The sequence below is a fragment of the Lepidochelys olivacea genome (genome assembly GCF_965140295.1).
Source record: "Lepidochelys olivacea isolate rLepOli2 genome assembly, chromosome: 20".
Lineage (NCBI taxonomy): Eukaryota > Metazoa > Chordata > Testudines > Cheloniidae > Lepidochelys > Lepidochelys olivacea.
Window position 1 is genome coordinate 18684836 of NC_140430.1, and position 26088 is coordinate 18710923.

General features: G+C 59.8%; 1 protein-coding gene across 4 annotated transcripts; it reads right to left on the bottom strand.

The window, feature by feature from the left end:
• Positions 1-1550: 1550 nt before the first annotated feature.
• ACP5 (acid phosphatase 5, tartrate resistant) lies at positions 1551-12106 on the bottom strand. Of its 4 annotated transcripts, none has more exons than XM_084609979.1 (6): positions 12015-12106; positions 8551-8698; positions 5552-5821; positions 4849-4976; positions 3619-3964; positions 1551-3032 (listed from the first exon to the last, which is right to left on the bottom strand). In XM_084609979.1, exons 3-6 carry the CDS (start codon positions 5819-5821, stop codon positions 2790-2792), a joined length of 987 nt encoding a protein of 328 aa, XP_084466105.1. In that variant the 5' UTR covers positions 8551-8698; positions 12015-12106; the 3' UTR covers positions 1551-2789. The 4 variants fall into 4 exon arrangements, with proteins under 4 accessions (XP_084466105.1, XP_084466104.1, XP_084466106.1 ...); XM_084609978.1 differs by lacking the exon at positions 12015-12106 and adding an exon at positions 6645-6717 and having other exon boundaries at positions 8551-8844; XM_084609980.1 differs by lacking the exon at positions 8551-8698 and having other exon boundaries at positions 12015-12097.
• Positions 12107-26088: the final 13982 nt, after the last annotated feature.

Consider the following 26088-nt stretch of genomic DNA (forward strand, 5'->3'; position numbering starts at 1 on the left):
TCAAATCCCCTCCTTGTGCCCCAGAAAACCTCCATTGCTTTAATTAAAGTATAGAAACATTTCTGTTCATAGCTGAGCGCTGGGGACAGAGCACAGGTTGGACGCAGGAGACCTGGGTTCTATGGGGCATGCCCTAGCGGAGCGGTAAAAGTGGTGTGTTAAAGATGAGTAGGCAGCAGTCTTTCCCCCCCAGATTTGGTTCCCAGCCACTGGACTGATCCAGAGGGGAGTTTCTGTATGTTCTTTCCCTGACCTTCTGCCAGGGGTTGATTCTTTAGGCAGGTGCCCTCATTGTAGGTGGATGTTTGCCAGGGAAAATGCAGTATAGATTGGTTCATATGGGATTTCCTGGCAAGCGCCAAAGAAGTGGGGTCTGGTCAGGAAAGCAGCCTGCGCATCACAAAACCGTCATGTGGATCATCATTCCTGGATCCTGGCTAGGAGAGGTACCGATAGCAGTGCCTAGCTCAGGGGTGGGCACATTTTTTGGCCCAAGGGCCATGTCTGGGTGTGAAACTGTATGGGGGGCCAGGTAGGGAAGGCTATGCCTCCCCAAACAGCCTGGCCCCCGCCCCCATCCACCCTCTCCCACTTCCCACCCCCTGACTGCCCCCCTCAGAACCTCCGACCCATCCAACCCCCCCTGCTCCTTGTCCCCTGACTGCCCCCTCCCACAGCCCCCTGTCCCTAACTGCCCCCCCAGGACCCCAACCCCATCAAACTCCCTGTCCCCTGACCACTCGCCCCCCCCCCGAACCTCTGCCCCATCCAACCACCCCCTGCTCCCTGTCCCCAGACTGCCCCCCCAGGACTCCCTGCCCCTTATCCAACACCCCCCACCCCCTTACCATGCAGCTCAGAGAAGCAGGTGCTCACCACCCGAGCCAGCCCCGCTGCCCGCGCAGCGGCATTGCAGCAGGGAAGGGGGGACAGCAGGGGAGGGGCCGGGGGCTAGCCTCCCTGGCCAGGAGCTCAAGGGCCGGTCAGGACGGTCCCACGGGCCGGATGTGGCCCACGAGCCATAGTTTGCCCACCTCTGGTCTAGCTACTATAGTGCTTGGTGTCTTGGGAATACTGACAGTATGTCAATGAGCCTGCAATAGCAGGGGGGCTGCGGGTCGGGGCTGAGGGGCATCAGCAGAGCTTCAAGTGCAGGGAGCCTAGTGCTGGAACAGGAAGGGATGGCTGAGGGCCAAGATGGAGGGGCAGGGGAAGGGGAATGTGGGTTGGGATTGAGGGCCACCACCGGAGCTGTGTGCATGGAGGAAACGTGGGGCTGGAAGAACAGGGGGAAATACAGGTCAGGATTGAGGGGCGTTGGCAGGGGAGCCCAGGAGCAGGGGCTGTGGGGCAGGACTGTTTGTGTGTGGTACCAGCAGAGCTCTGTGTGTGTGAGCCCAGAGCTCGGGGAGCAAGGGGGCTGCAGTTCGGGAATGAGGGGCATCGGCTGAGCAACCGTCCTGCTCAGTCTCCCCCTCGGTTTCCCCAATGGGAAAACATGTCATTGTTTGCAAGGTGTGGACGCCGGGCTGTGGAGAGAGAAACAATCGGACTTTTTAAAATATAATTTATTGAAAATAGTCACAAGAAAGACACTTAGAAGAGTCTGTTCCCTTTGCAGCAGCTTCAGGGAGCAACAGATCACAGGTGCAATGCTGCAGAGGGTGAAGAAGAAGTTTCTCCAGAACTTAAAAGTCTTTGACAGGCACATGGGGCTCACACGCCCGCACGCCCGCCCCTTTTTACAGTTAGACTGGGAGGAAGCACACAGGACCGGTCAGTATGTGAGGGCGAAAAACAGTCATCTCAGAAAACACAAACACGAGCCCGAGGTCAGATTTGGGCAGTACTGCGTCCTCCTCTGGCACAATACAGTTTACTGGTCAGCAAAAACAAAACTCAGCTTCCCAGCCCCCTAGCATGTGGCTATGAGGATTTTGTACCTGAGAAGAGGAAGGAAGGTCACAGCGCCTCCAGGTGGCAGGATGAGGGAATAGCTCTCCTGAGAGCATTGGTTGTTAGGTTATTTATGCATTAGCAGCAGAGGAGGAGCTGTTCAGAGGCCATCCCCAAGGAATTTACGGCCTCAGAAGGCAAAGAGGGGAGCGTGAAAGGGCCATTAGCCCCGTTTTACAGGAGGGGAGCTGGTGCCTAAAGAGAGGAAGACACGGTCACTCAGGGGACTCTGGCACAGCCAGGAGTCAAACCCGGATCTCCAGCCTGCCACAGCCCGGGGAAAGGTTTGCGTATTCCCACCCTTCTCCCACAGCAGCCATGTGCTGCCCCTAGAAGTGGGATAGAGAGAGGAGATGGCAGGAGACGGGCCCCAACCAACCCAGTGATATCTCAGTGGAAACCCACAACCTGGGCCCTCCAAGCAGCAGGGCGGGGAGGCGTGTGTGCAGCAGGCAAAGAAACGGGGACGTCTCACCGGGGACGTGGGTGGTGTGGATGGGAAAGGGAGCACAGACTCTGATTCCCCTGGCCCATCTGCAAAGGGTCCTGGACACAGAAACCTATGGGGAGGGCCCCAAAGCCACCATTGGTTTGAGGGAGTCAAAGGGGGCTGGAATGATTTATTGAGGAGGGAAGAGAGGATCAAGCAATAAACAGGGCGGGGGGGGTGGTTCTCCAGGGGCGGATTCCCCCAGAGATCGGATGCAGGAGCCTTAAAAATCAGACAGCTTCAATGCCTCTCACAGCGTTTCCCTTAGAGCCAAACGAAAGAGGAGTGAGCTCTGAACCCCTACTTCCTGCACCCTCCTAAATGGGGGCGTGGGGAGGGGGTCTCAGAGGCGGCTCCTCCGGGGGAGGGAGGTCTTGTAGAGTGACTTGCCGCTGGCCTCGATATAGGTGACACTCATCTCCTTGCTGTCGATCTCCACGTAGGCGAAGCCGCCCAGGGACGCCGGCTCGGCGTAGAAGAAGCGCAGGTAGCCCTTGGGGACCTTGTGATCGTGCTTCCGTGAGTTCTCCATGAAGTTGCCGGCCCCGCTCAGCACGTAGCCCACGCCAGCCTTGTCCTGCAGGTACTGATCGGGGAAGATGGGGGCGGGGGGGTCAGAGCAGATCCATACGCCTGTTGCTTGGGTACTCCCCCCCTCCCGCCCCGTGCTGGGGTGAGCAGGAGGCGTGCACGTCGTGCCCCCTGGGGCTGCTCTGGGGCAGGGCAGCACGTTGCAAGCTAGCGCCCCTGCCTGGCGGGCACAGAACAGTATCAACTGACAGAGCTGATCTCTGGAGAGGGGTGGATGGGGGAGGGAACTTAACTGGGCTCCTTCACTTCGGAACTGTTTGGGGTCTACTGGATTAGAGCCGGGGAGGGGGGGGCTGTTTGCCAAGACTCTTGGGTTCTAGTCCCAGCTCTGGGAGGGGAGTGGGGTCTAGGGGTTGGGTTGGGTGAGGGGCTGGGAGTCAGGACTCCTGGGTTCTAGTCCCACCTTTGCTGTTGACTTACACCCTTGGCTGAGTCTCGGCCAGTGCTGCCCAGGGTGGCTGGGGCGGAGTGCGACGGGCTAGCAGGGAGTTGATGGACATCTCCCTAGCAGGGGTGCTCAGAGCCCTGTGGAATAGACCAGAGGGAACAACCTTGCTCCAGTGTCCCCCACCCCCGCTTACCTGCAGGTTGTGATCATGGCCGCACAGGTAGGCAGTGGCCTTGTACTTGAGCAGCAGTGGCTGCAGGTGCTTCACCAGGCAATGGGTGGGCCCATGCTCGGCCACCGACCACACCGGGTAGTGGCCAGCCACCAGCAGGTAGTCGTCTTGGGAGGCAGCCATCTGCTTGCGGAGCCAGGCCAGCTGGCTGCGGGCCAGCCCCACGTCCTGGGGCTGCTGGGGCTGCTGGGACTGGAAGTCGTCCGAGTTCCCACACAGGGTGACAGTGTCGATCATGAGGAGAGCCACCGTGGCGTTGCTCTTGGGGACCTTGAACTTCAGGCTGTAGTAGTAGTTGGGGAAGTTCCTGCAGAACGGAGGGGGAGGGATGTCAAATGTTAAACTAGAGCTGATCTCCATGCCCCCCCCCCGCAGTCTCCTGGATCAGCATGGGGGCTGCAGGTCAGGACTGAGGGGCACCAGCAGAGCTGGGGGAGGGGAGCCCAGAGCTGGGCTAGCAGGAGCTGCAGGTCGGGACTGAGGGGCACCAGCAGAGCTGTGGGAGGGGAGCCCAGAGCTGGGCTAGCAGGGGGCTGCAGGTCAGGATTGAGGGGCACCAGCAGAGCTGTGGGAGGGGAGCCCAGAGCTGGGCTAGCAGGGGGCTGCAGGTTGGGACTGAGGGGCACCGGCAGAGCTGTGGGAGGGGAGCCCAGAGATGGGCTAGCAGGAGCTGCAGGTCGGGACTGAGGGGAGCCCAGAGATGGGCTAGCAGGGGCTGCAGGTCAGGATTGAGGGGCACCTGCAGAGCTGTGGGAGGGGAGCCCAGAGCTGGGCTAGCAGGGGGCTGCAGGTCAGGATTGAGGGGCACCAGCAGAGCTGTGGGAGGGGAGCCCAGAGCTGGGCTAGCAGGGGGCTGCAGGTTGGGACTGAGGGGCACCGGCAGAGCTGTGGGAGGGGAGCCCAGAGATGGGCTAGCAGGAGCTGCAGGTCGGGACTGAGGGGAGCCCAGAGATGGGCTAGCAGGGGCTGCAGGTCAGGATTGAGGGGCACCTGCAGAGCTGTGGGAGGGGAGCCCAGAGATGGGCTAGCAAGGGGCTGCAGGTCAGGATTGAGGGGCACCAGCAGAGCTGGGAGGAGCCCGGAGCTGGGATAGTAGGGGGCTGCAGGTGTAGAAGGGGATCTAACCCCCATCCCTCTGAGCCCCAATGTAGCAGGATGCAGGAGGGTTGGGCGGGTGCGGGGGGCCCTTACCAGCGCTTGGAGACCTTGCTGTAGGCGATCTGAGCCGAGACGTTCCCTGAGTGGTCGTGGTTCCCGGCCACCACATACCACGGCACCTTGCGCAGCGACTGCGCCTTGAACACAGCCTCAAAGGTGTCCTGCCCCAAGAGAGGGGATGGCAGAGAACGTGTTCACATTTCACAATCGGGGGGGAGCCGTGCCTGCCAGTCCTTCCCCACCCCCCGCGCTGTCCTCACTGGACGGGGAGACAGATCTCACTCATGGCTGTTATTTGGAACCCAGTCGTTCCCTGGCGGGGTGGGGAACCATGAAGATATTTACCCCTCACGTGCCATAACCCCTAACGCACCCACGCCCACCACTGCAGCCAGGAGGCTCACGCTAGCCAGTTTCCTTGTTGGTTGACGTGTGCATCCTGCCAGGGCCACACGGGGGCGCCGCCTTCAGTAAAGGGGCTGTAGCGGTGTAGTGACACCCCAAGATTTTTTGGGTGGGAGGGTAGAGGGCTGTCTCTACCCAAGGTTCATCCTTCAGTTTCTAATGGAGATAGAAGTCTCCCTGGCCTAAACTCAAGTGCTGTGTGCAGTTAAATAGGTGCCATACCCCACCCCAGTGACGGCCACATCTCAGCTCAGGATGAGGGATCCCTGCATAAACAAGTGCTGGATCCCAGTCCTTGTGTGCTGTGGGGGGACCCCCAAGGACTCCCTACCTGGAACCTCTTGTCGTTGACGTCCCGCACCCCGTTGTAGTAGAAGTTGTCGCCGAGGGACAAGATGAAGTCTGCGCCCAACGCTGCCACCGTACGGCCCATCTCCTTGGCTGTGGCCACCTCGCGCACCGTGTGAAAGGGGGGATTGGACACCCCGCCCCAGTCCCCCAGAGCGATGAAGCGCAGGGAGGAGCCGGCGGAGAGCGGGCTGGCATAGGGGGTCGGCAGAGCCACCAGAAGGAGCGCGGAGAGACACAGGTAACCTGCCATCTGTGGGGAAAGGTGGGAGATGCAACCACAAGCAACAGGAGGGTCTCTGCGCTGGGCCAAAGCATTGAACCCAGTCTCAGCAAGGGAGGCAGGGGTTAGGGCAAGGGATGAGTCAGGACTCCTGGGTTCTATCCCAGCTCTGGGATGGGGGTTGGGTCTGCTGGGTTGGAAGAGGTGGGCTGGGACCCAGAACTCCTGGGTTCTATTCCAAGTTCCAGAATGGGAGTGTGTTTCAGTGATTAGAAGATGGATCAGAGAGCAAGGACTCCTGGGTTCTCAACATCACTCTTGTGTCTACAGCCAGGAAGTGCGAGCCAGGACTCCTGGGTTCTATTCCCAGCTTTGCCACTGACTCACTGTGTGACCTTGCTCAAATCCCTTCCCAGCTCTGTGCCTCAGTTTCCCCTCCCACCCAGCCTCTAGGCTGCAAGCTCTTTAGGGCAGGGATTATGTCAAGGTTCCTTCCCCACTCTGAACTCAAGGGTACAGATGTGGGGACCTGCATGAAAGACCCCCTAAGCTTATTCTTACCAGCTTAGGTTAAAAACTTCCCCAAGGTACAAACTTTCCCTTGTCCTTGAACCGTATGCTGCCACCACCAAGCTTGTTAAACAAAGAACAGGGAAAGAGCCCACTTGGAGACGTCTTCCCCCAAAATATCCCCTCAAGACCTACACCCCCTTTCCTGGGGAAGGCTTGATAAGAATCCTCACCAATTTGTACAGGTGAACACAGACCCAAACCCTTGGATCTTAAGAACAGTGAAAAATCAATCAGGTTCTTAAAAGAAGAATTTTAATTAAAGAAAAGGTAAAAGAATCACCTCTAAAATCAGGATGGTAAATACTTTTCAGGGTAATCAGATTCAAATCATAGAGAATCCCTCTAGGCAAAACCTTAAGTTACAAAAAGACACAAAAACAGGAATATACATTCCATTCAGCATATCTTATTTTACCAACCATTAAGCAAAAGGAAATCTAACGCATTTCTAGCTAGATTACTTACTAACTCGGAGAACACTTCAATCTCTCTGGTCACGCGATTACAGACATGAAAGTTGCGATATTACAACAAAAAAACTTCAAAACCAGACTCCAGCGAGAGACTGTTGAATTGGAATTCATTTGCAAATTGGATACAATTAACTTAGGCTTGAATAGAGACTGGGAGTGGCTAAGTCATTATGCAAGGTAACCTATTTCCCCTTGTTTTTTTCTACCGCCCCCCCCCCCCCAGACGTTCTTGTTAAACCCTGGATTTGTGCTGGAAATGGCCAACCTTGATTATCATACACATTGTAAGGAGAGTGATCACTTTAGGCAAGCTATTACCAACAGGAGAGTGGGTTTGGGGGGTGTGTGACCTGGATTTGTGCTGGAAATGGCTCAACTTGATTATCATACACATTGAGTGATCACTTTAGATAAGCTATTACCAGCAGGAGAGTAGGGTGGGGGGAGAGAAAACCTTTTGTAGTGGTAAACACCCATTTTTTCATGCTTTGTGTATATAAAAAGATCTTCTATACTTTCCACAGTATGCATCCGATGAAGTGAGCTGTAGCTCACGAAAGCTTATGCTCAAATAAATTGATTCGTCTCTAAGGTGCCACAAGTCCTCCTTTTCTTTTTGCGAATACAGACTAACACGGCTGTTACTCTGAAACCTAACTAACAGTTGTAAGGCTGCATTCCTGATCTATTCCTGGCAAAAGCATGGCAGGGACAGACAGACCCTTTGTTTCCCCCCCTCCAGCTTTGAAAGTATCTTGTCTCCTCATTGGTCATTTTGGTCAGGTGCCAGCGAGGTTATCTTACCTTCTTAACCCTTTACAGGTGAAACCCTCTGGCCAGGAGGGATTTTATAGCACTGTATACAGAAAGGTGGTTACCCTTCCCTTTATTTTTATGACAAACTATCTCTCGGATGAGAAAGCTGCAGCTTCCATGTGCTCTCAGCTCACCTGAGGAGGTCCGGGTTTGAAGCAGGATTAATGAATTAATGCAGGATTAATGCCCAGACTCCTGGCAGAGAGACTGGCCCTGGCCTGAAGAACCAGGAACCTAAATAGCTAAAATTGGGGCCCGGAAACAGACACAGAGCAGGGAAGTGTCCTGCCTCGCAGACTAGTGTTCTGTCCGCTAGGTTGTCTCCTCCCAGCACCCCCAGATTGCTGGGGTTGCTCCCAGTCCAGCACTGGATCAGAAGGGTGCAGTCCCAGCCCATCTCTGAGCCGTTCACACTCAAACATACCAGAGCGTACCAAAAATTCCCACCTGCATCAAATCTAGCAGCTCAGTAGCCTGGGGCGGTTCCGAACCAATACAGATATAATAAAGCCCGAAAGGGGAAAAGTGCCAGGAACCCCATTTAACCCCCCCCCCCTCCCAGGGACTTGGCAACTGCCATCGATTTGACATGCAAGCAGCCCAGATACCACAGTGATGGGCAGCGGCTAAAACCCGGAAATAGAGTGCTAGCCGGCACAGCGGGGCTGCTACACCTCTGGGGCGTCAGGACAGCTGCGGGCTGGAGCTTAGCTTCGAAGGGGGCGACGCGCTGTAACAAGGCCAAAGCAGCGCCATCGCTGAACAGGAAGAGGGTGAAGCAGGAAGCAGGTGAAGGAGACAGAAAATGCAAAGGAGACAGAGGCAGAGACCCCGGCGGGGGCTGGGAAGAGGCCACCAGCTGCAACGCTGATGAAGCTGGCAAAGGAGATAACTTACGCTTGTCAGTTTCGCCGCTAGGCGCTGAGGGGAGCGTGGGGCTGTCAGGGATCAAACCCTGCCTGCTTCGGTCTCAGAGATGCCCCCGCCCGCCGTCGGGGAGCCCTCGTGGTGCCACCTGGGAGCTGTCCGGTCGCCACTGCGGACGCTGTGCCAACAGGGACATTTTATCAGGCCCTGAAAAGGGGAACTTGAGCGCGGGGCGGTGGGGGGGTGGGATCTGAGCACTTGTGGCTTTCTCCCTCCCCACACGTGTCAGAAGCAGCTCCAAGCAGCAAAGTTGATTATTAAGAGTGTGATGGAGAAACGGCTGCCCGATGACCCACGGCTCCTTCCCCCCCACCCCCGCAGTCATGTGATGTGACCGACCCATAACCAGCCACAGTTCTAGTCACACTGCAGTGCACCCTTCAATCACGCCCCAGCTGATTAGGAAGCCAAATACAAGCCAGGCACTTAACCATGCGGCGCCTGACCCCACCCAGCAACCCTGGGCTGCTTGGAAGTTAAAGTGAACCTGAGGCCCAGGACTGGAATAGCCGGGGGGGGGGCGGGGGCTATGGGCCAGGATTGGCGAGCCCAGGGCTGGGCTAGCAGGGGGCTGCAGGTCAGGCTTGAGGGGCACCACAGGGCTAAGGGCGGGGGTTGGGGGGGGAGCCAGGGCTGGAATAGCATGGGACTGTGGGTTGGGACTGAGGAGCCCTGGCAGAGCTACCTGGCCAGGGGGCTCTCACGGCACCTGGCCACATGGCCAAACCCCCCCCAGGCTAGTGATCAGGGGGCTCCTGTGTGGCTGCAGTGGCCCCAGAGGTCAGCCCCCTGGCGCACGGCATCTGAGTGAGGAGCATAGGGGGCAGCTCCAGTCAGGCCAGTGGGGCCGCGCACAGGGGGACAAATTCCACACCTGCCTAAGACTTGCAATTCGGAGGCACAGCGCCCCTAACCCCCGCCCAGACTACACCCATGATGAGGAGGGCGTCATGGGGACACCGGAAGACGTGCCTGGCACAGTCCGAGACAGGGCAAAGGTCAAGGAGCTTCCCCCTGGACACAAGACCCAGGGCCTTGCCCAGGTGACATGGGGCCCAGCCGGAGGCTCCGTCCTCCCTCTGGCGCCCAATGTCCTTCACCATGAAGGAAGGTCCTAGGGCCGGCCGGCCGCCCGGCCGGCTGCCCTGACACCAAGATCCAGAAGCCACTGGCCCGCTGGCCCCTGACAGTAGCCCAGCTGCAAGGAGTCGCAGCCCAGAGGACAAGCTGGGATAATTAGAGAGCATTAGCTGCTCAGGGTCACCTGAGTAAATGCCCCTGAAATCCCCTTGATCTGAGTCAACGTTCCAGCCCCCCGGGCTGCGCCTGCTAATCCAAGATTCGCTGGCGAGATTCAGAGACGGAAAGTGGGACTTGGCAGGCGGGGAGGGACTGGGAGCTGAACAGACAGTGGGAACTGAGCCTCTCTGCCCCTGGAGGGGTCCTGCGGCCAGGCTGGGGCACCTCGGGTAGGGTCAGTCAGTAGTGGGGTGGGGGGAGGAGTGGAATCTCCCTGCTGCTTCTGTATAAGTTACGGATGGAACCCAGGAGTCCTGACTCCTGACCCCCCTGCTGTAATCACTACACCCTGCCCCTCCCCAGAGTTGGGGAGAGAACCCAGGAGTCCTGACTCCTGTCCCCCCTACTGTAATCACTACATGCTGCCCCTCTCCAGTGCTGGGGAGAGAACCCGGAGTCCTGACTCCTGTCCCCCCTGCTGTAATCACTACACCCCTCCCCTCCCCAGAGCTGGGGAGAGAACCCAGGAGTCCTGACTCCTGACCCCGCTGCTGTAATCACTACACCCCGTCCCTCCCCAGAGCTGGGGAGAGAACCCCCTTCCTACACTCCAGAGCCAGCACTAAATACTCTTTGAATGAACGGGCTGACATCTACTATAGCTGCGCACGCTGATGTTCACGGGGCTTTGCACTACCAAATGACCAGGATTCTCTGTGCTGAGCCCTTCCCAGCCAGTGTGACAGAGACACAGGTCAGTGCGGACAGGAGTGGGAGTCAGGACTCGGTTCTATCCCTAGGTCTGGCATAGGGACCGGGGCCTAAAGGGTAGAGTGAGGGCCAAGGGGAGGGGCTGGGAGCCAGGACTTCTGGGTTCTGTTCCCAGGCAGTTGTGTTGCATGGCACATTTGAGCTGCCCTGTGAAGCTATGACACTGTCTGCAACTCTCAGCAGCCTCTCCAGGCTATTTCTAGGAAGCTGTGAGCCCGGAATAACCCGGCTCCTGTGAGATCAAACAATGATTCCGCCCACCCGGCTGCTGGCAGGGAGGAAATCAAGGTGGCTCAGGGAGGATGCGTCAGCACAGGGAGACTTCCCTCTGTCTAAATATAATTCTGGAGAGGGAAGGTGCTTCCCAACCCCCTGCTCTAATCACTACACCCCACTCCCCTCCCAGAGTTGGGGATAGAATCAGGAGTCCTGGCTCCCAGCCCCCTGCTGAAACCATAAGACCCCCCACTGCCTCCCCAGAGCAGTGGAGAAAACCCAGGAGTCCTGGCTCCCATCCCCGCCTGCTGTAAACACAAAACCCCATCTCCCTCCTGCTCGCCTCAGACTTCCAGCCCCCCAAGGCAGGGCTTTCCCCACACCCAGGCCTTCTAGGCTGGCCTCAGGCCCCACCCTGCTCAGGCCAGAGAGGGCCCCGCTCCTGAGTCAGACACATGTGGCTGGGGAATGGAAGGGCTGGATCACATGCCACGGCAGGTCAAAGGCCTGCCGGTGCTGGGGGGGGGGAGTACACAGTGTGGCCTCCAAGAGGTTAAATCCAATGCCACGAAACCCAGTCTGGTCCCTCGCTAATCTGGCCTCCCTCCCACCACTGTGGTATAAGAGAGACAGCATGGTCTAGTGGGGAGGGCAGTGAGATCCAGGTTCTTTCTCTCCCTGGCTCTGAGAGGGGGGCTGGGAGCCAGGACTCCTGGGTTCTATCCCTGGCTCTGGGAGGGGGTGATATGGGACCTAGTGGTTAGATCCTCTCACTCTCCCCAGAGAGGGTTTGGATGTGGAGTTTCAGAGACAAACATCTTGGTCCCTAGAGATCTCCCCACATCCCGCAGGCCCCTCTTGTTGGCAGGGCCTGGGTGAAACCAGCCAGGGTTACAGAGCCCCCAGGCCCTCTCCATAGGGGAGATCTTTAGACCCAACCCCTCCCCCAGCCCAGCAATAAATGTGTGTGGGGGGGTGCCCTAACAGCACATCTCACACTGGGGGAGTCCCTTTGGGGCAGATCCCCCTCCCCCACCACTCCCCCAGGTCACACAGGGCCTCAGATTCAAAGAGAACCAGGCAGAGCTCAAGGCTGCTCCGTGTGAGCTGAACCCAGCACTGGGAAGCAGCCAAGTGGAGAGAGATTGACCCACTTCAGGGCTCCTCCAGAGCAGCCAGCGTCCCGTCACCGAAAGGGGTGTCCTTACCCGAGGTCCCGGGCAGCTCCCCTGCCTGCCTTTTGGGGGGAATTCAGCACCTCGCCTCTCCAGGAGCCAGAGGATGTTGTTGTATGTTGTGCTGACTAATCTAAAAGCCTCCCTCAGAGACACCCGCCCTCTGCCCTGAATGAATTAACCTCTGGTGAATCCAGACCTGAACACATCCCAGGAGAAGGGAAAGGCCAAGCTCACCTTGCAGCTGGGAGGCGCCCCGGGAAGGGGCCGAGGTGCAGGCTAGGAAGGAATCTGGAGCAGTCTCAGCACTTGGTCTCGCTTCAGTCAGAAGCTGGTGGCTTTTGAGAGGCTCTTCATACTGAAAACCCGAGGGGGAAGTTGGGCTGGAGCTAAACCCAGGCCTTTCACACGTAGGCCGGGCCCCTGCAATGCCTGGTTCCAATCAGATCCACCCGGCTGGGGGAGAGGGTTTGCCCCCAGCCAGGGAGGGTGGTGTGAAAAACCCACCCGCCTGAGCAATGGGGCCATGCCAAGAAGGCAGCCACTGCCCTAGCTGGCTGGTCTCCCCTGGAAACGTACAGCAGCCCCTCCCACCCCCCCGAGACTGAGGGAAACTGACCTCCCCCCCTCCCCCCCCCAGTGTAGACAGTGCTTGGGCGACAGACGAATTCTTCCACTGAAGCCGTGAGGCCGTCGCTACGCCGGTCGAAGCTCCGGAGCATAGACCTGGCCCAAGGCTCGGAATGGGCTGCTGGGTGGGCGAGCCCCCCGCTTCCGTGCAGAGCCCGCCGGCGTTCGGAAGAGGAGGCGGAAAAATCGGAGCAGTGCGGGAAAGCGGAACAAGAGCCAACGGCGGGACGCGCGGGGAAACGAGGCAGCAGCTTGTGAGCGTGTGGGAGCTTTGTCCCCGGGCAGCGGTGGGTCCCCCGGGAAGCGTCGTGAGTCACACGCAGGGCTCAGGACGGGGGGAGCAGTAGCCGGGAGACGAGACGGGCTCGTGGCCCTGGCGCAGCTGAGCCCCCGGATACTCGTGGGGTGGGGCCGCTGGAGCTAGGCCGGTTTCAGGTCTGTGCTGGCGGAGGGCCAGCCCCTGGGAGCCCCGGGTGCAAGGCTGCAAAGCCAGCAAGCCCCCCCCCCCCCCCCCAGCGCCGCACAGCCCCCAGCACGTGTGCTGCGGGCTCCCCCCGGTGGCCACGTGGGAAACTGCAGCCGTTTGGACCCAGCGGTGACTTTCCACCCAGACGATGCCCAGCTGGAGGCTGCGTGACGCGGGAGGAGCAACAGCGCCCCCCAGTGGGAAAACTAGGCCCGCGCTGCTGCTGAGCGTAGCACAGGGCTGGCCTCGGGATTCCCGTCTCCCGGTCCCTGGCCCTAGCCACTAGACCCCACTCCCCTCCCAGAGCCAGGGATAAAACCCAGGAGTCCTGGCTCCCAGACCCCCCTCTCCCACTAGACCCCCCGCCCTCCCGGAGCCGGGGATAAAACCCAGGAGTCCTGGCTCCAAGACCCCCCCCACTAGACCCCCCGCCCTCCCGGAGCCGGGGATAAAACCCAGGAGTCCTGGCTCCCAGACCCCCCTCTCCCACTAGACCCCCCACCCTCCCGGAGCCGGGGATAAAACCCAGGAGTCCTGGCTCCCAGACCCCCCTCTCCCACTAGACCCCCCGCCCTCCCGGAGCCGGGGATAAAACCCAGGAGTCCTGGCTCCCAGACCCCCCCCACTAGACCCCCCACCCTCCCGGAGCCGGGGATAAAACCCAGGAGTCCTGGCTCCAAGACCCCCCCCCACTAGACCCCCCGCCCTCCCGGAGCCGGGGATAAAACCCAGGAGTCCTGGCTCCCAGACCCCCCCCACTAGACCCCCCACCCTCCCGGAGCCGGGGATAAAACCCAGGAGTCCTGGCTCCCAGACCCCCCTCTCCCACTAGACCCCCCGCCCTCCCGGAGCCGGGGATAAAACCCAGGAGTCCTGGCTCCCAGACCCCCCCCACTAGACCCCCCGCCCTCCCGGAGCCGGGGATAAAACCCAGGAGTCCTGGCTCCCAGACCCCCCCCACTAGACCCCCCGCCCTCCCGGAGCCGGGGATAAAACCCAGGAGTCCTGGCTCCCAGACCCCCCCCACTAGACCCCCCGCCCTCCCGGAGCCGGGGATAAAACCCAGGAGTCCTGGCTCCCAGACCCCCCCCACTAGACCCCCCGCCCTCCCGGAGCCGGGGATAAAACCCAGGAGTCCTGGCTCCCAGACCCCCCCCACTAGACCCCCTGCTCTCCCGGAGCCGGGGATAAAACCCAGGAGTCCTGGCTCCCAGACCCCCCTCTCCCACTAGACCCCACTCCCCTCCCGGAGCCGGGGATAAAACCCAGGAGTCCTGGCTCCAAGACCCCCCCCCACTAGACCCCCCGCCCTCCCGGAGCCGGGGATAAAACCCAGGAGTCCTGGCTCCCAGACCCACCCACCCACCCCCAGATCTCCCTGCCCTCCCGGAGCTGGGGATAAAATCCAGGAGTCCTGGCTCCCAGCCCCCCTGCTCTGACCACTAGACCCCACTCCCTTCCCAGAGCTAGGCTCTCTACTGGGGGATGTGCGTGTCAGGTTTGGGGTATCTCTCCCTTGGGGGGGGTCTCCCAGCTTTTTACCAAGGGGGGATGGTCCTGCTGACAGCCACACCCCATGGGGGCTGGGATCCCTTAGGGAGGGGCAGCTTGGCCTAGGACCCCAGACCCTGGACAAGAACAGGAGTGGGGAGAACCTGTATGGTGCATGGGGGCGCCCGGGGGGCTGCTGGGGTGTGTCACGCCAGGGACAGCTCTGCCAGCAGGGCATGATCCTCACTGGCACGGCACAGCCTCACCCAGAACCAGGGATAGAACCCAGGAGCCCTGGAGCCCAGACCCCCACCCTGCTCTGACCACTAGACCCCACTCCCCTCCCAGAGCTGGGGCCTCTACTGGCCTGTCCTGGCCCAGCCCCTACCAGCTCAGCCTGGCCTAGACCAGCCTCACCCAGGCCCGGAATGAAGAATTTTGGGGCTTGTGCATGATGGAAACGCCCCGCCCCATGCATGCCCCACCCCACAGAGGATGAGCCTGGCAGGTGGCATCAGACTCTTCATGCCTCTGGGCCTTGCCCCCAGGGGTGCTCACAGGTAACCCCTTGGGACCAGGGGATGTCAGTTTGTTAGGGGTGTACACCCCCCTGCACACACCCACCCCCCTACAAAACAGACACCCAATACACACAGACCCCCCACACCCTGCACACACACATACTCCCTGTACACAACCACTCAACACAACCCACAACATTCAGTCTGGCCACAGGCCACAACTAACTGCCCCCTCCCTGGCCCTCTGCTCTGGGGTGCTGGGCTGAATGATGATGGGCCTTGCTAATTAATGTGGGGGTGAGCTCCCCATTAACCCTTTGGGCACCAGACTTCCTGGCCTGGGTGTTTTCAAGGCCTTAGCCAGGAGCCCCCCATACGTGAGGGAGGTGTGGGGGAGGCTGCCACCTGCAGGGGGTCTCTGCCATGCGCATCCTGTTTGTGACAGAGACCACTTGCTGCACCCCCCATACGCCCTCCCTCACCCCCACCACCCAGCAGGCTGCAGGCAGGAAGGGGCCGGAAGCAGATGGGGCCGGCTGCATCCTGCTAGGCTGACCAGGTGCATCCTGCCGCCAGGCCATGCCAGCGCAGGGGTGAGGCAGTGTGAACGGAGCCGGGTGTGAACCAGTGTGTGCGAGTGTGAACAGCCATGTGATGAGCGTGCAACTGTGTGAGGTGTGCAAGTGTGCACAGCTGAGTGATACGTGCGAGTGCAGCCCAGTGATGTGTGGGAGTGTGCACAGCTGTGTGATGTGCGTGCAAGTCAGCACAACCGTGTGATGAGTGTGCAGCCACGTGATATGTGTGTGCACAGCTGTGCGATGAGTGCACACAGCCTTGTGAGCGGGGAGCGTGCGAGGCAGTCGGGGGGGGAGCGTGCGCGGTGGTGCGGGGGGAGGGGAGCGTGCGGGGCAGTGCGAGGGGGTGCCTGCGTGGCAGTGTGCCTGGCAGTGCAGGGGGTCCGCAAATGCCAGTGCGGGAGGGGGGCGTGTAGGGGGAGGGGTGCCTGGCAGTGCAGGAGGGAGCATGGGTGGCAGTGTGGGAGGAGCGTGGGGGACAGTGCAGGGGGGAGTGTGGGGGGCAGTACAGGGGGGAGAGTGCATGGCAGTGCACGGGGGAGTGTGTGGGGGCAGCGTGGGGGGCAGTGCGGGGGCAACATGGGGGGCAGTGCACGGGGGAGTGTGCGGGGGCAGCGTGGGGGGCAGTGCGGGGGCAGCGTGGGGGGCAGTGCAGGGGGGAGCGTGGGGGGCAGTGCAGGGGGGAGCGTGCATGGCAGTGCAGGGGAGAGCATGCGGGGCAGTGCAGGGGGGAGCGTGGGGGGCAGTGCAGGGGGAAGCGTGGGGGGCAGTGCACGGGGGAGCGTGCATGGCAGTGCAGAGGAAGCGTGGGGGGCAGTGCGGGGGAGCGTGGGGGGCAGTGCACGGGGGAGTGTGCGGGGGCAGCGTGGGGGGCAGTGCGGGGGCAGCGTGGGGGGCAGTGCACGGGGGAGCGTGGGGGACAGTGCAGGGGGAGCGTGGGGGGCAGTGCAGGGGGAAGCGTGGGGGGCAGTGCAGGGGGGAGCGTGCATGGCAGTGCAGAGGAAGCGTGGGGGGCAGTGCGGGGGAGCGTGGGGGGCAGTGCATGGGGGAGCGTGGGGGGCAGTGCAGGGGGGAGTGTGTGTGGCAGTGAGGGGGGAGCATTGTGACGAAGTGGGACTGTTCTTAATGTTTCTTCTGAATCGTGTGGGGGTGCCTCAGTTTCCCCGATGCAGTTCTTAAGTCTCTAGGGTGTGGGGTAAGAGTGTAAGTGTATGATCATTGCAGAGCCCCAGAGAGCAGGTGTGTGCAGGAGTCTGGACACAGAGAATGGCCGACACCCTGTTTCCTGGCAACTAATGGCCTGGGCCCTTCCCCCCCTGCAAGGTGAGAGCTAAAGGGTTGGAGAACAAAGGAATCCAGTGACCTCCTGGCCCGGGAAAGGGACAAAGCCCAGAGGAGGAGGGGCTGGGGGGAGTTTCAGTTGGGGGCTGGCTGGGGAGGAGGAGTGAAGTACAGACGTGGTTGTCTGGCTCACTGCCCCCCAAAATGGACCCAGCTGAGGGGTCCTGTTCTCTGCACCTGCAAACTCTGTGTTAGACCATGTCCCTGTCGTCTAATAAACCTTCTGTTTTCCTGGCTGGCTGAGAGTCCCGTCTGACTGCGCCTGGGCGGACTCGCTGTGGGAAGGGAGGGGCAGAGGAGGTGAAGGCTCCGAGGTCAGACCCAGGAAGGTGGAACCGGGTGAGCTGTGTGTCCTGCAGACAGGCTGCTCCCGGAGAGGAGACTTCCCCAGAGTTCTGCCTGGCTTCGTGGGGAGCAGTTCCAGAGCATCGCCCGGGGACTCCGTGACAAGCGTGCACAGCAGTTCAAGCATACAGGGTTGTGCCAGACCCAGGCAAGGCTTGTGACTGAGGTGCTGCGCCCGGCCCCATCGCCAGGGGCTCGGCCCACCCACCCCCAGTGCCCAACTTGGTGTTGCTACAAGCTGGCATGATGGTGCTACCCCCGGGCCAGGAGCTGCCACCATGGAGACGCAGCAGAGTCCCCCATACCCTCACACACAGACACACTCATGCACACACAGACCCGCACACACAAAGACGTGCCGGCAGACGCGCACACAGAGGCTCAAACATGGGGAATGGAGGGCTAAAAAGTCTCACTGAGGCTCATTTTCCACCCTCCCCTGCCCTGTCTCACCCCCCCATCTCTTTCTGCCCCCTCCCCCTGAGGCCTCCAGACAAGCAAGAAAGATACAGAGCTGGGGCGGGGGGGAGGGAAGGACCCAGGGGAGCACGTGGCCAAGTGGGGAGCAGGTCCCCAGCCCAGTGCTTTCCATCCCCGGCCCCCAGTGACTAGCTTTAAAGAAGTATGAAGGCCTGGTCCAGCTTGCTCTGGAGAACATCCATCACCATGGGGAGCGTTGCTATGGGGAGCATCTGTTGCCAGGGGCGGCACCCATCCATGGGGAGCATCCATCACCTTGGGAAGTGTTGCTGTGGGGAGCATCTAATGCTATGGGCAGTATCTGTTGCCATGGGCAGTGGCCATTGCTATGGGGAGCCTCTGTCGCCATGGAGAGCATCCATCACCATGGAGAGTGTTGCTATGGGAGTGTCCATCACCATAGGGAGCATTGCCATGGGGAATGGCCCTCACCATGGCTGAGTGGATGGAAGGGGGGCAATGGTGGGGGAGGCTTCCAGGGGGCAAAGCGGGGGCAGAGTTCTTGGCACAGGCCATGCCCTGCTCAGACTCAGAGCCCGGAAGGGGAAATGCATAGAGGGAGTGAAGCAGGGGCAGGGGCATTATCCCCCAACTCTCACCCCCACCCCCCAGAAGTCAAAGCAACAAAAACCAACTTCAGCCTAAGTCAGGTCTCCCAGCCCAGCCCCATGATCACCCCCAGCTGCCTGGGCGGGGTCCAGTTCCCACCTGCCAGTTCCCCAGGGGTGCCCCAGACCACATCCCCCAAATCTTAGCTCCGGAGGGGGTGGTCACCCCCCCCCCACAGCTTGACACTAATAATAATAATTAACCATTACAATAGCTCCCTGTTGTGCCCTGCCCCGCGGCTCTGTGTCTCCAACATCCCAGCTCCCCGGGGTCCTCCTCCCCAGCTCTCCCAGTGCCCCCCCAACTCCCTAGGTGCTGTCCCCAGCCCAGCTCCTCAGACTCTGCACCTCCAATCCATCCATCAACCTCCGCAAACTCTCCATGACAGCAGATGTAACCCCCCACCCCCCGAAACCAGCCCAGCGCCGCCTGGCTCCGGGCCAGCTGGGGCTCCCCGCCCCAGCTCATTAAGGAGCCAAGCTGTGCGTGGAGCTGGCCGCGTCCCCGCTCCGGGAGAGTCAATTCCAGGACTGGCGCAGGAAGCAATGAGAGCTAAACAAGTCTATTTCTCTGTGTGAAGTGGCCCAATGGCTCTGACTAATATTTTCCTGAGCAGTGGCTCCAAGAGGAGGGGGAAGTGAGGGAATTTCCGGCCATTCTGGTTTTTTTTTCCCCTCCGTAGGACCCACCGTTATTAATAAGCACCCGCCCCATCCCCCTGCACCAGACCGACTGGCTGCCTCTTGCATCGGGGCTCGGTTTCAGCAGGGGCGAGCCCGTGTAAGATTCAGGAGATACGGGGAGCAAGCGCATACCCGTCTTGCTCCGAAAGCAGAGCCACAGCAGGCTAAAGGAGAATCCCAGGGAGGCGAGTGCAGTATAGGGCATATGGCACACAGAGAAGCAGTTCTGATTCAATCTGCACCCTTCACGCACGTACAGACGTCCCAACCAAGATCGGGGCTCCATCGTGCCAGGTGCTGCATGGACCCTGACCAAAATCAGGGTCCCCATTGTGCTGGCAACAGACCCGGTACAAGATCAGGACTCCCTCCCACCACTGTGTTGCAGACCCACAGTCCCTGCTTGAAGAACTCACAGCCTAATTAGATACAGGGTGGGAGGGGAAACTGAGGCACCCAGAAGAGAGAGGACTTGCTCAAGGCTGGGCCTAGAACCCAGGCATCCTAAGTCGTAAGCCAGCGCCCTCACCACTCAACCACCCTGCCTCTCACAGCAGCAGGTAAGACTTTACAGCCCCTCGCACAACAGGGCCATATGACTAGCCAAGCAAGGCCCTGCACTCGGCCGGTCGGTAACACAACAGCTGTGGGACACTGCAGCCGAGCCGTTCCTAGTCGGGTGGGAACGTTGTGAGCGTTGATGGGCAGAGCCCTGAGGGTTTGGGGGGGAACCAGACAAGCCTGGTCTGCGTGCACAGGTCATAGTCTCATGCTTCCATGCACCGACATGGCCACCCAGCTGGGCCCTTTGACCCCACTCTGACCAGTGCCCTCTGGAACCCAGGAGTCCTGGCTCTCAGCCCTGCCCCCAACCACTAGATCCCACTCCCCTCCCAGAGCTGAGAACGGAAGAAACCCAGGAGTCCTGGTTCCCAGCCTCCCTGCTCTAAACCTAGGCCCCACTCTCCCCCCAGAGCTGGGGAGGCCTCCTGCCTCCCACCTTCAGCGACTGCATGACCTCAGAGGGGGAGCTGTTCGGGCATTCATGGAGGGGGCCTGTTTTCTCCTCTTCTGGAGCATCAGGTACGGGCTGCTGTCGCAGCCAGGATCCTGGGGGGAGGGCTGGCGGTTGGGGGCAATGATATAAGGCAGGAACTGGAAGGAACGCAGAGGAAACCCGAGTTCGAGCCCTGCGCCCGGATGAATCGAGGCCGAGAGGAGGAAGCTAAGCCAGTGACTCAGAACGCGCTGTGCCCCCAGTTGTTGGCAGCCCCCAGGGCCAGGAGAAGCCCCCCCCTTCCCGCCACAGGAGGAGCCTGCGTGACCAGATGTTCCCCACCTCACGTGCCCCCAGCCCAGAACCCCCGGCTCACCATGTGCACAGGTGCCAGGCAGTCAGGGCACCAGGGCCAGGGGGAGCTGAAATGCAGCCAGAGGGGCAGCAAGAGCTCAATGCCTGGGTGACAGGGGAAAGGGGCTGCGGGTCAGGATTGAGGGGCAACAGTCGAGTTGTGTGTGGCTGGCTCAGCGGGGTGGGGAATGGGACATGGGGCCTTCCCCCACTAGGGGGGGTGGCTCCCGTCCAGCCCTCAGTGAAATAGGGCTAATAACCTTTCCCGGGTTAATTCGGAAGCATTTCCAATGTGCTTTGAGATCCCCAGGGGAGGAGCTGGGCGTGGACCTGAGCACTGATTTAAATAAGTGAATGCAGCTGGGTGCTGTCCCCTCCCCAGCTTCCTGCAGGAAGCTGTCAAAGGGGAAGGCAACCCCCACCCCAGCACCGGGGACCAGGAGGGGCTGGGTTCTGCGCTCTGGGCAGGGAGGGGCAGGGCTGGGAGCACGGTGCAAACATTCAGAGCCAGGGTAATGGGCTTGTCCCCCTGCTATGGATGGGGAAATGGAGACACAGAGTGGGCAGGGACTAACTGCAACCTCAGGCAACAAGTCAGTGACCAGAACCCAGGTGTCCTGACTCCCAGCCCACTGCTCTAACCACTGAGCCAGCCTAATATCGGGGGGCAGGCGGGGAAGGGAATAGAGGCCTCTGTAAAAACCTTCAATGTAAAATAGAAAATGAAACTCCCTGTTTTGCAGGAACTTCCCCAAAATGTCAGTTAGAGCCGCTGGGTGGAGGCAGGGCCCAAACGGGCTCAGCTCTGCCCCGGCTTGTACACCCCTGAGCCTGTCTGTGCTCCTCTGCCCCCCTCAACTGACACACTCCAAGCAGCAGGGACATAGCGGGCACAGCAGAGACGGGCTCCTGCCCTCAGTTCCAGCCCTGCCCAGCAACCACGCAGGGAAAATCCGGCTCAGCCCCTGCAGCCCTGGGCTGGAGCATGCTCTGTGAGAGTGGGATCTTGGAGTCCTTCGCCCCCAAACGCCCACAAGCCTCTGCTGAGCATATGCCCACCGATTTCCCCCCAAAGGCTCTTTAAGTTGGCCTCATGTGGGAGGCAGAGCTCAGTGGTTTGAGCATTGGCCTGCTAAACCCAGGGTTGTGAGTTCAATCCCTGAGGGGGCCATTTAGGGATCTGGGGCAAAAATTGGGGATTGGTCCTGCTTTGAGCAGAGGGTAGGACTCCTGAGGTCCCTTCCAACCCTGTGATTCTATGTGGACACGTTTCCACAGGGCCAGCAAAAGGCACCTCGCTGATGCCAGGGTGATGACCCCCAGCCAAATTGCAGAACCCTGCTCCAACACAGGGGGGTGCTAGAGCTTCTGACAGAGGTGGGGTTAGGAGTTTGTTTTTTTTTAACTGTGGCTACACCACTGCAGTGTTCCCTGGCCAGGTTCTCTGGAACAGCTGAAACTTTCCAAAACAAACCCGTCCTGCCCCAGGCAAACCCCTGCCCGGAAGACTCCAGGCCGGGGGCTTAAAGTTGGGCCAAGTCAGACGCTGCGGAATACAGGATCTTATCAAGGGAGGGGTCAGGTGGCCGGCAGCTCCAGGTAGGTCAGTGTGTAGGAGGCTTGTCAGGCAGTTGGTGGGCATGGCTGGCCAGATAGGCCGGTGTCTTAGTGGTTAGGGAAGCAGCTAGATAATGATGATTATTGGGAGAGATTTCCAGACCCCCCAGTGCCATTGGGTGCCCGATGCACAGGGGGCGGTGGGGCGCCTCGCTCCTATTTGAGTCACTTACACAATTTTTGGAACCCCCCCCAACCCAGACGGGTGCCCCCTCATAGCCGGCACCACATAGACACAGTCCCTGCCCCAATGATCTTACAGTGTATGTAGACTGAGGAGCGGGGAAACTGAGGCATGGAGTGGGGCTATAACTTGCCCAGGGCTCCCGGGAGGCCGGTGGCAGAACCAGGAGTAGAACCCAGGAGTCCTGAGTCCCAGCCTGCTGCCAGGTCGGTAGATTTCGGCCCCCCTGCCCCTCGCTCCCCTGTGCGCTCCCTTCTTTCCCAGAATTGGTGCAAGCACCTTCTCCATTGCAGCCCCCGCAGCATCTCTCCCTCCCGCGCTGGCGCCAGGCCACCCCGCGGGATCCCTGCAACCCAGCCCGGGATTTAATCCCCAAACTATTGTTGAGAGTGTCCCCCCCCCGCCCCCGAAAACCTCTTGGCTTTTCCCGCGGAGCCGATCCTGGATTTCGGGGCGTTGACCTTTGGCTCCAACTCATCGATGACTCTGGGGCGAGGCAGGCCCTGTGTCCACCGGGCGCCCGGTGCCTTTAAGGAACCCCAAAAGCGGGCCGGGCCGGGGGGGGTCCCCTTTCCCCAGATCCAAGGTTATTGTGCTTTGCAGACGTGTAATTAGCGAACAGGCTCCCCGCTCCCTCTGTGAACGCTCCTGTTTGGTGGGTCATGCTCTGCCACGGCAGTTTCCTCTTGTTTTCTTTCCAAGTCTCCCGTTAGGTTGAGTCTGACTCGGGGTTTCCTTATCAGCACGGCGCAGGCGGTCCTTTGCCTCTTATCTACCAGCCGCAGAACATCCCCAGCCCAACGAGCAGGAAACCTCTCTGGGGGGGGGGGGAGGGCAGGGGGGGGGTGGACCAGACTTCTTCAAATCTTAGTGGCCACATAGTGCCTGTGGAAAAGAGAGAGCGAGCGAGGTGGCGTGTGTGGGTAAGGGGGGCTAGCAAGTAGGATGGGGGGGAGTTGAGGCCGGAAAAGACGCTTGACTCCAATCGCTGCCCCCCCCCCTCCAAAAAAAAAAAAAAAGAACCACCCCCCAAATTTTCGCCCTCGCACCCGCCGAGAAGACGGAGACTTGGACCCCAGATCATGGACCCTGCGCATGGTGGCCAGGAACAAACATGTGGCCAAGTTGTGGGGTAAGGCGCGCCCCGGGCGCAGAGATGCGCCCATCGCGGCGAGGGGCTCGGCCGCTTCCCGGGGCTTTCTCGTCCTCCTGGGTCCCTGCCCCCGCACACCCCGCTTCACCCCACGGGGACCGGGTTCAGGGAGGGGGGATCTGTGGGGGGCATCCCAGACAGCCACCTGCTTGTAAGGGAATTGCCTGGTGGGGGAGGAAGGATCGTTTGTCTTCTTTCCTGGAGGGAGAGGGGAGATGGGGTGTTTTTTTCTGGTGAGCCTTGTGGGGAGTTTACCTGCGGGGTTTGTGCGGGGCTGTGTATTTCAGGGAACAACTGTTAACCCGTTGATTTAGCTCGAACGGGGATTAATTGGAGCCAGTTTCCCAAATACAAAACCCGCCGAAGGATGGAAAGTCCTGAAATTAGACAAGTTTGGGATTCTTTAAACCAAGAAAGCCTCCCCCCGCCCCCCCAAAAAAACCCATTGCGTTTAGGACGGGGAGCCGTCGCTTTGCTTCCCCTTTTCTCTGGGGATTTGTCTGTTGTCGACTGGAGCTAACCCCCAAAGAGAGCGCGAGAGGGGCCCCCTCTTCCCCCGCCGATTTGGGGGGCGCGGCGCGTTTCAAGCCCGGCTGGAATCGGTTCCCGGGTGCGCCGCCCCCCCCCCCCGGAACCCTCCGGCCCAGCGGAGCGGGGGACACTGTCGCCGGGCGCTCGCGATCCCGACCGGCGCGGGGGGGGGAGCCGGCCAAAGCCACCACCCGCGCCCAGCCTCCCGGGAGGCGCAAAGTCTAAACCTTGGACTTTTCCGGACTCTTCCCGCCCCCCAAACCCGCCCCCCCCCCCAGACCTTTCAGCTTTGACATTAGGACTCGTCCGCGGGGCAGAGCAGAAGATCCGGCGGTCGAGTGAATCCGTTTTCACTCCCCTCCCCGTTTTCACTCCCCTCCCCGTTTTCAGCTCTGTTCGTGGGGGTTATTTCTACTGGTTCACCCAGAGCCGTGTCCGCGGGTCCTGCGCCTCCATCCGCGCCGGGAAAAGCCCCTTTTTTTTATTTGTGCGTGGGCCAGAGCGGCCGGTCACTCGGGGCCCTGGCTTCGGGCGTGTTTATCCTGTCGGGTCTCCCGGCCCGGTCACTCGATGGCGCCGCGGGACCCGAGTTACACTCCCGGGGACAGGGAGCCCCGCCGCGCGGGGGGTGAAAGGTCCCGGCTTGGCCCGTAGTTTGGTGGCGCTCCAGAGCGGGGCCGCCGGGTGCCCGGTGCCCGGTGCCCGGGCGGTCTGCGCTGCGCCCCGGGGCTGGCGGCCCCGGGCCTGAATCTGGGCTTCGCCCACGGTCCGCAGCGTGTGTGGGATTCTAGGGGCAGATACACACCCTGCCTGTACGGAGACCCTTTCCATAGGGCGTGTGTACAGACTAGTGCGGCTCCAGGCCTGCCATACGCCCGCTGTACGAGATTAAATAGCTATGATTGATGCATAATTACACAGGCTATAGATATACAGTGAATATGGTCTTATTCTATACGTGATATGGGTCTGTAATGATATCATGTGCGATACAGATATGCATCTTGTATTTATATTGTATTTCTTTATATTTAGTATATTTAATTTGAAATATTTTGTGTCAATTAGATAGATAGATAGAGGGGGTGTATGGAGATAGATAGATAGAAAGAAGGGGTGTGTGGGGATAGATAGATAGAGGGGGGTGGGGATGGATAGATAGATAGAGGGGGTGGATGGGGATAGATAGAAAGAAGGGGTGTGTGGGGATAGATAGATAGGGTGTATGGGGATAGATAGATAGATAGATAGATAGATAGATAGATAGAAGGGGTGTGTGGTGATAGATAGATAGAGGGGGGTGGGGATGGATAGATAGATAGATAGAGGGGGTGGATGGGGATAGATAGATAGATGATAGATAGAAGGGATGTGTGGGGATAGATAGATAGACAGGTAGAGGGGGTGGATGGGGATAGATAGATAGAGGGGGTGGATGGGGATAGAGGGAGTGGATGGGGATAGAGGGGGTGGATGGGGATAGATAGATAGATAGAGGGAGTGGATGGGGATAGAGGGGGTGGATGGGGATAGATAGATAGAGGGGGTGGATGGGGATAGAGGGAGTGGATGGGAATAGATAGATAGAGGGAGTGGATGGGGATAAAGGGGGTGGATGGGGATAGATAGATAGAGGGAGTGGATGGGGATAGAGGGGGTGGATGGGGATAGATAGATAGAGGGGGTGGATGGGGATAGAGGGAGTGGATGGGGATAGATAGATAGAGGGAGTGGATGGGGATAAAGGGGGTGGATGGGGATAGATAGATAGAGGGAGTGGATGGGGATAGAGGGGGTGGATGAGGATAGATAGATAGAGGGAGTGGATGGGGATAGAGGGGGTGGATGGGGATAGATAGATACAGGGGGTGTGGGGGGATAGATAGAATTAAGTCAGGGTCCAGCTGAAATCAGCGACAATACTTTCTACATAATATAACTGTAAGGTAATACGTCCGTCTGGGACAGGTCCTTGGACGGTGTAACATGTTCACGGGGCCGTGCCTCAGTGGGGCTATGACACTCTAGCTGAGGTTCTGTCTCATAAAATGTCTGTGTATTTACAGTGTAGTCACCGATACACACACACATTTACTTCCAGTTTTTTTTAATGAGCAACTCGCGTTA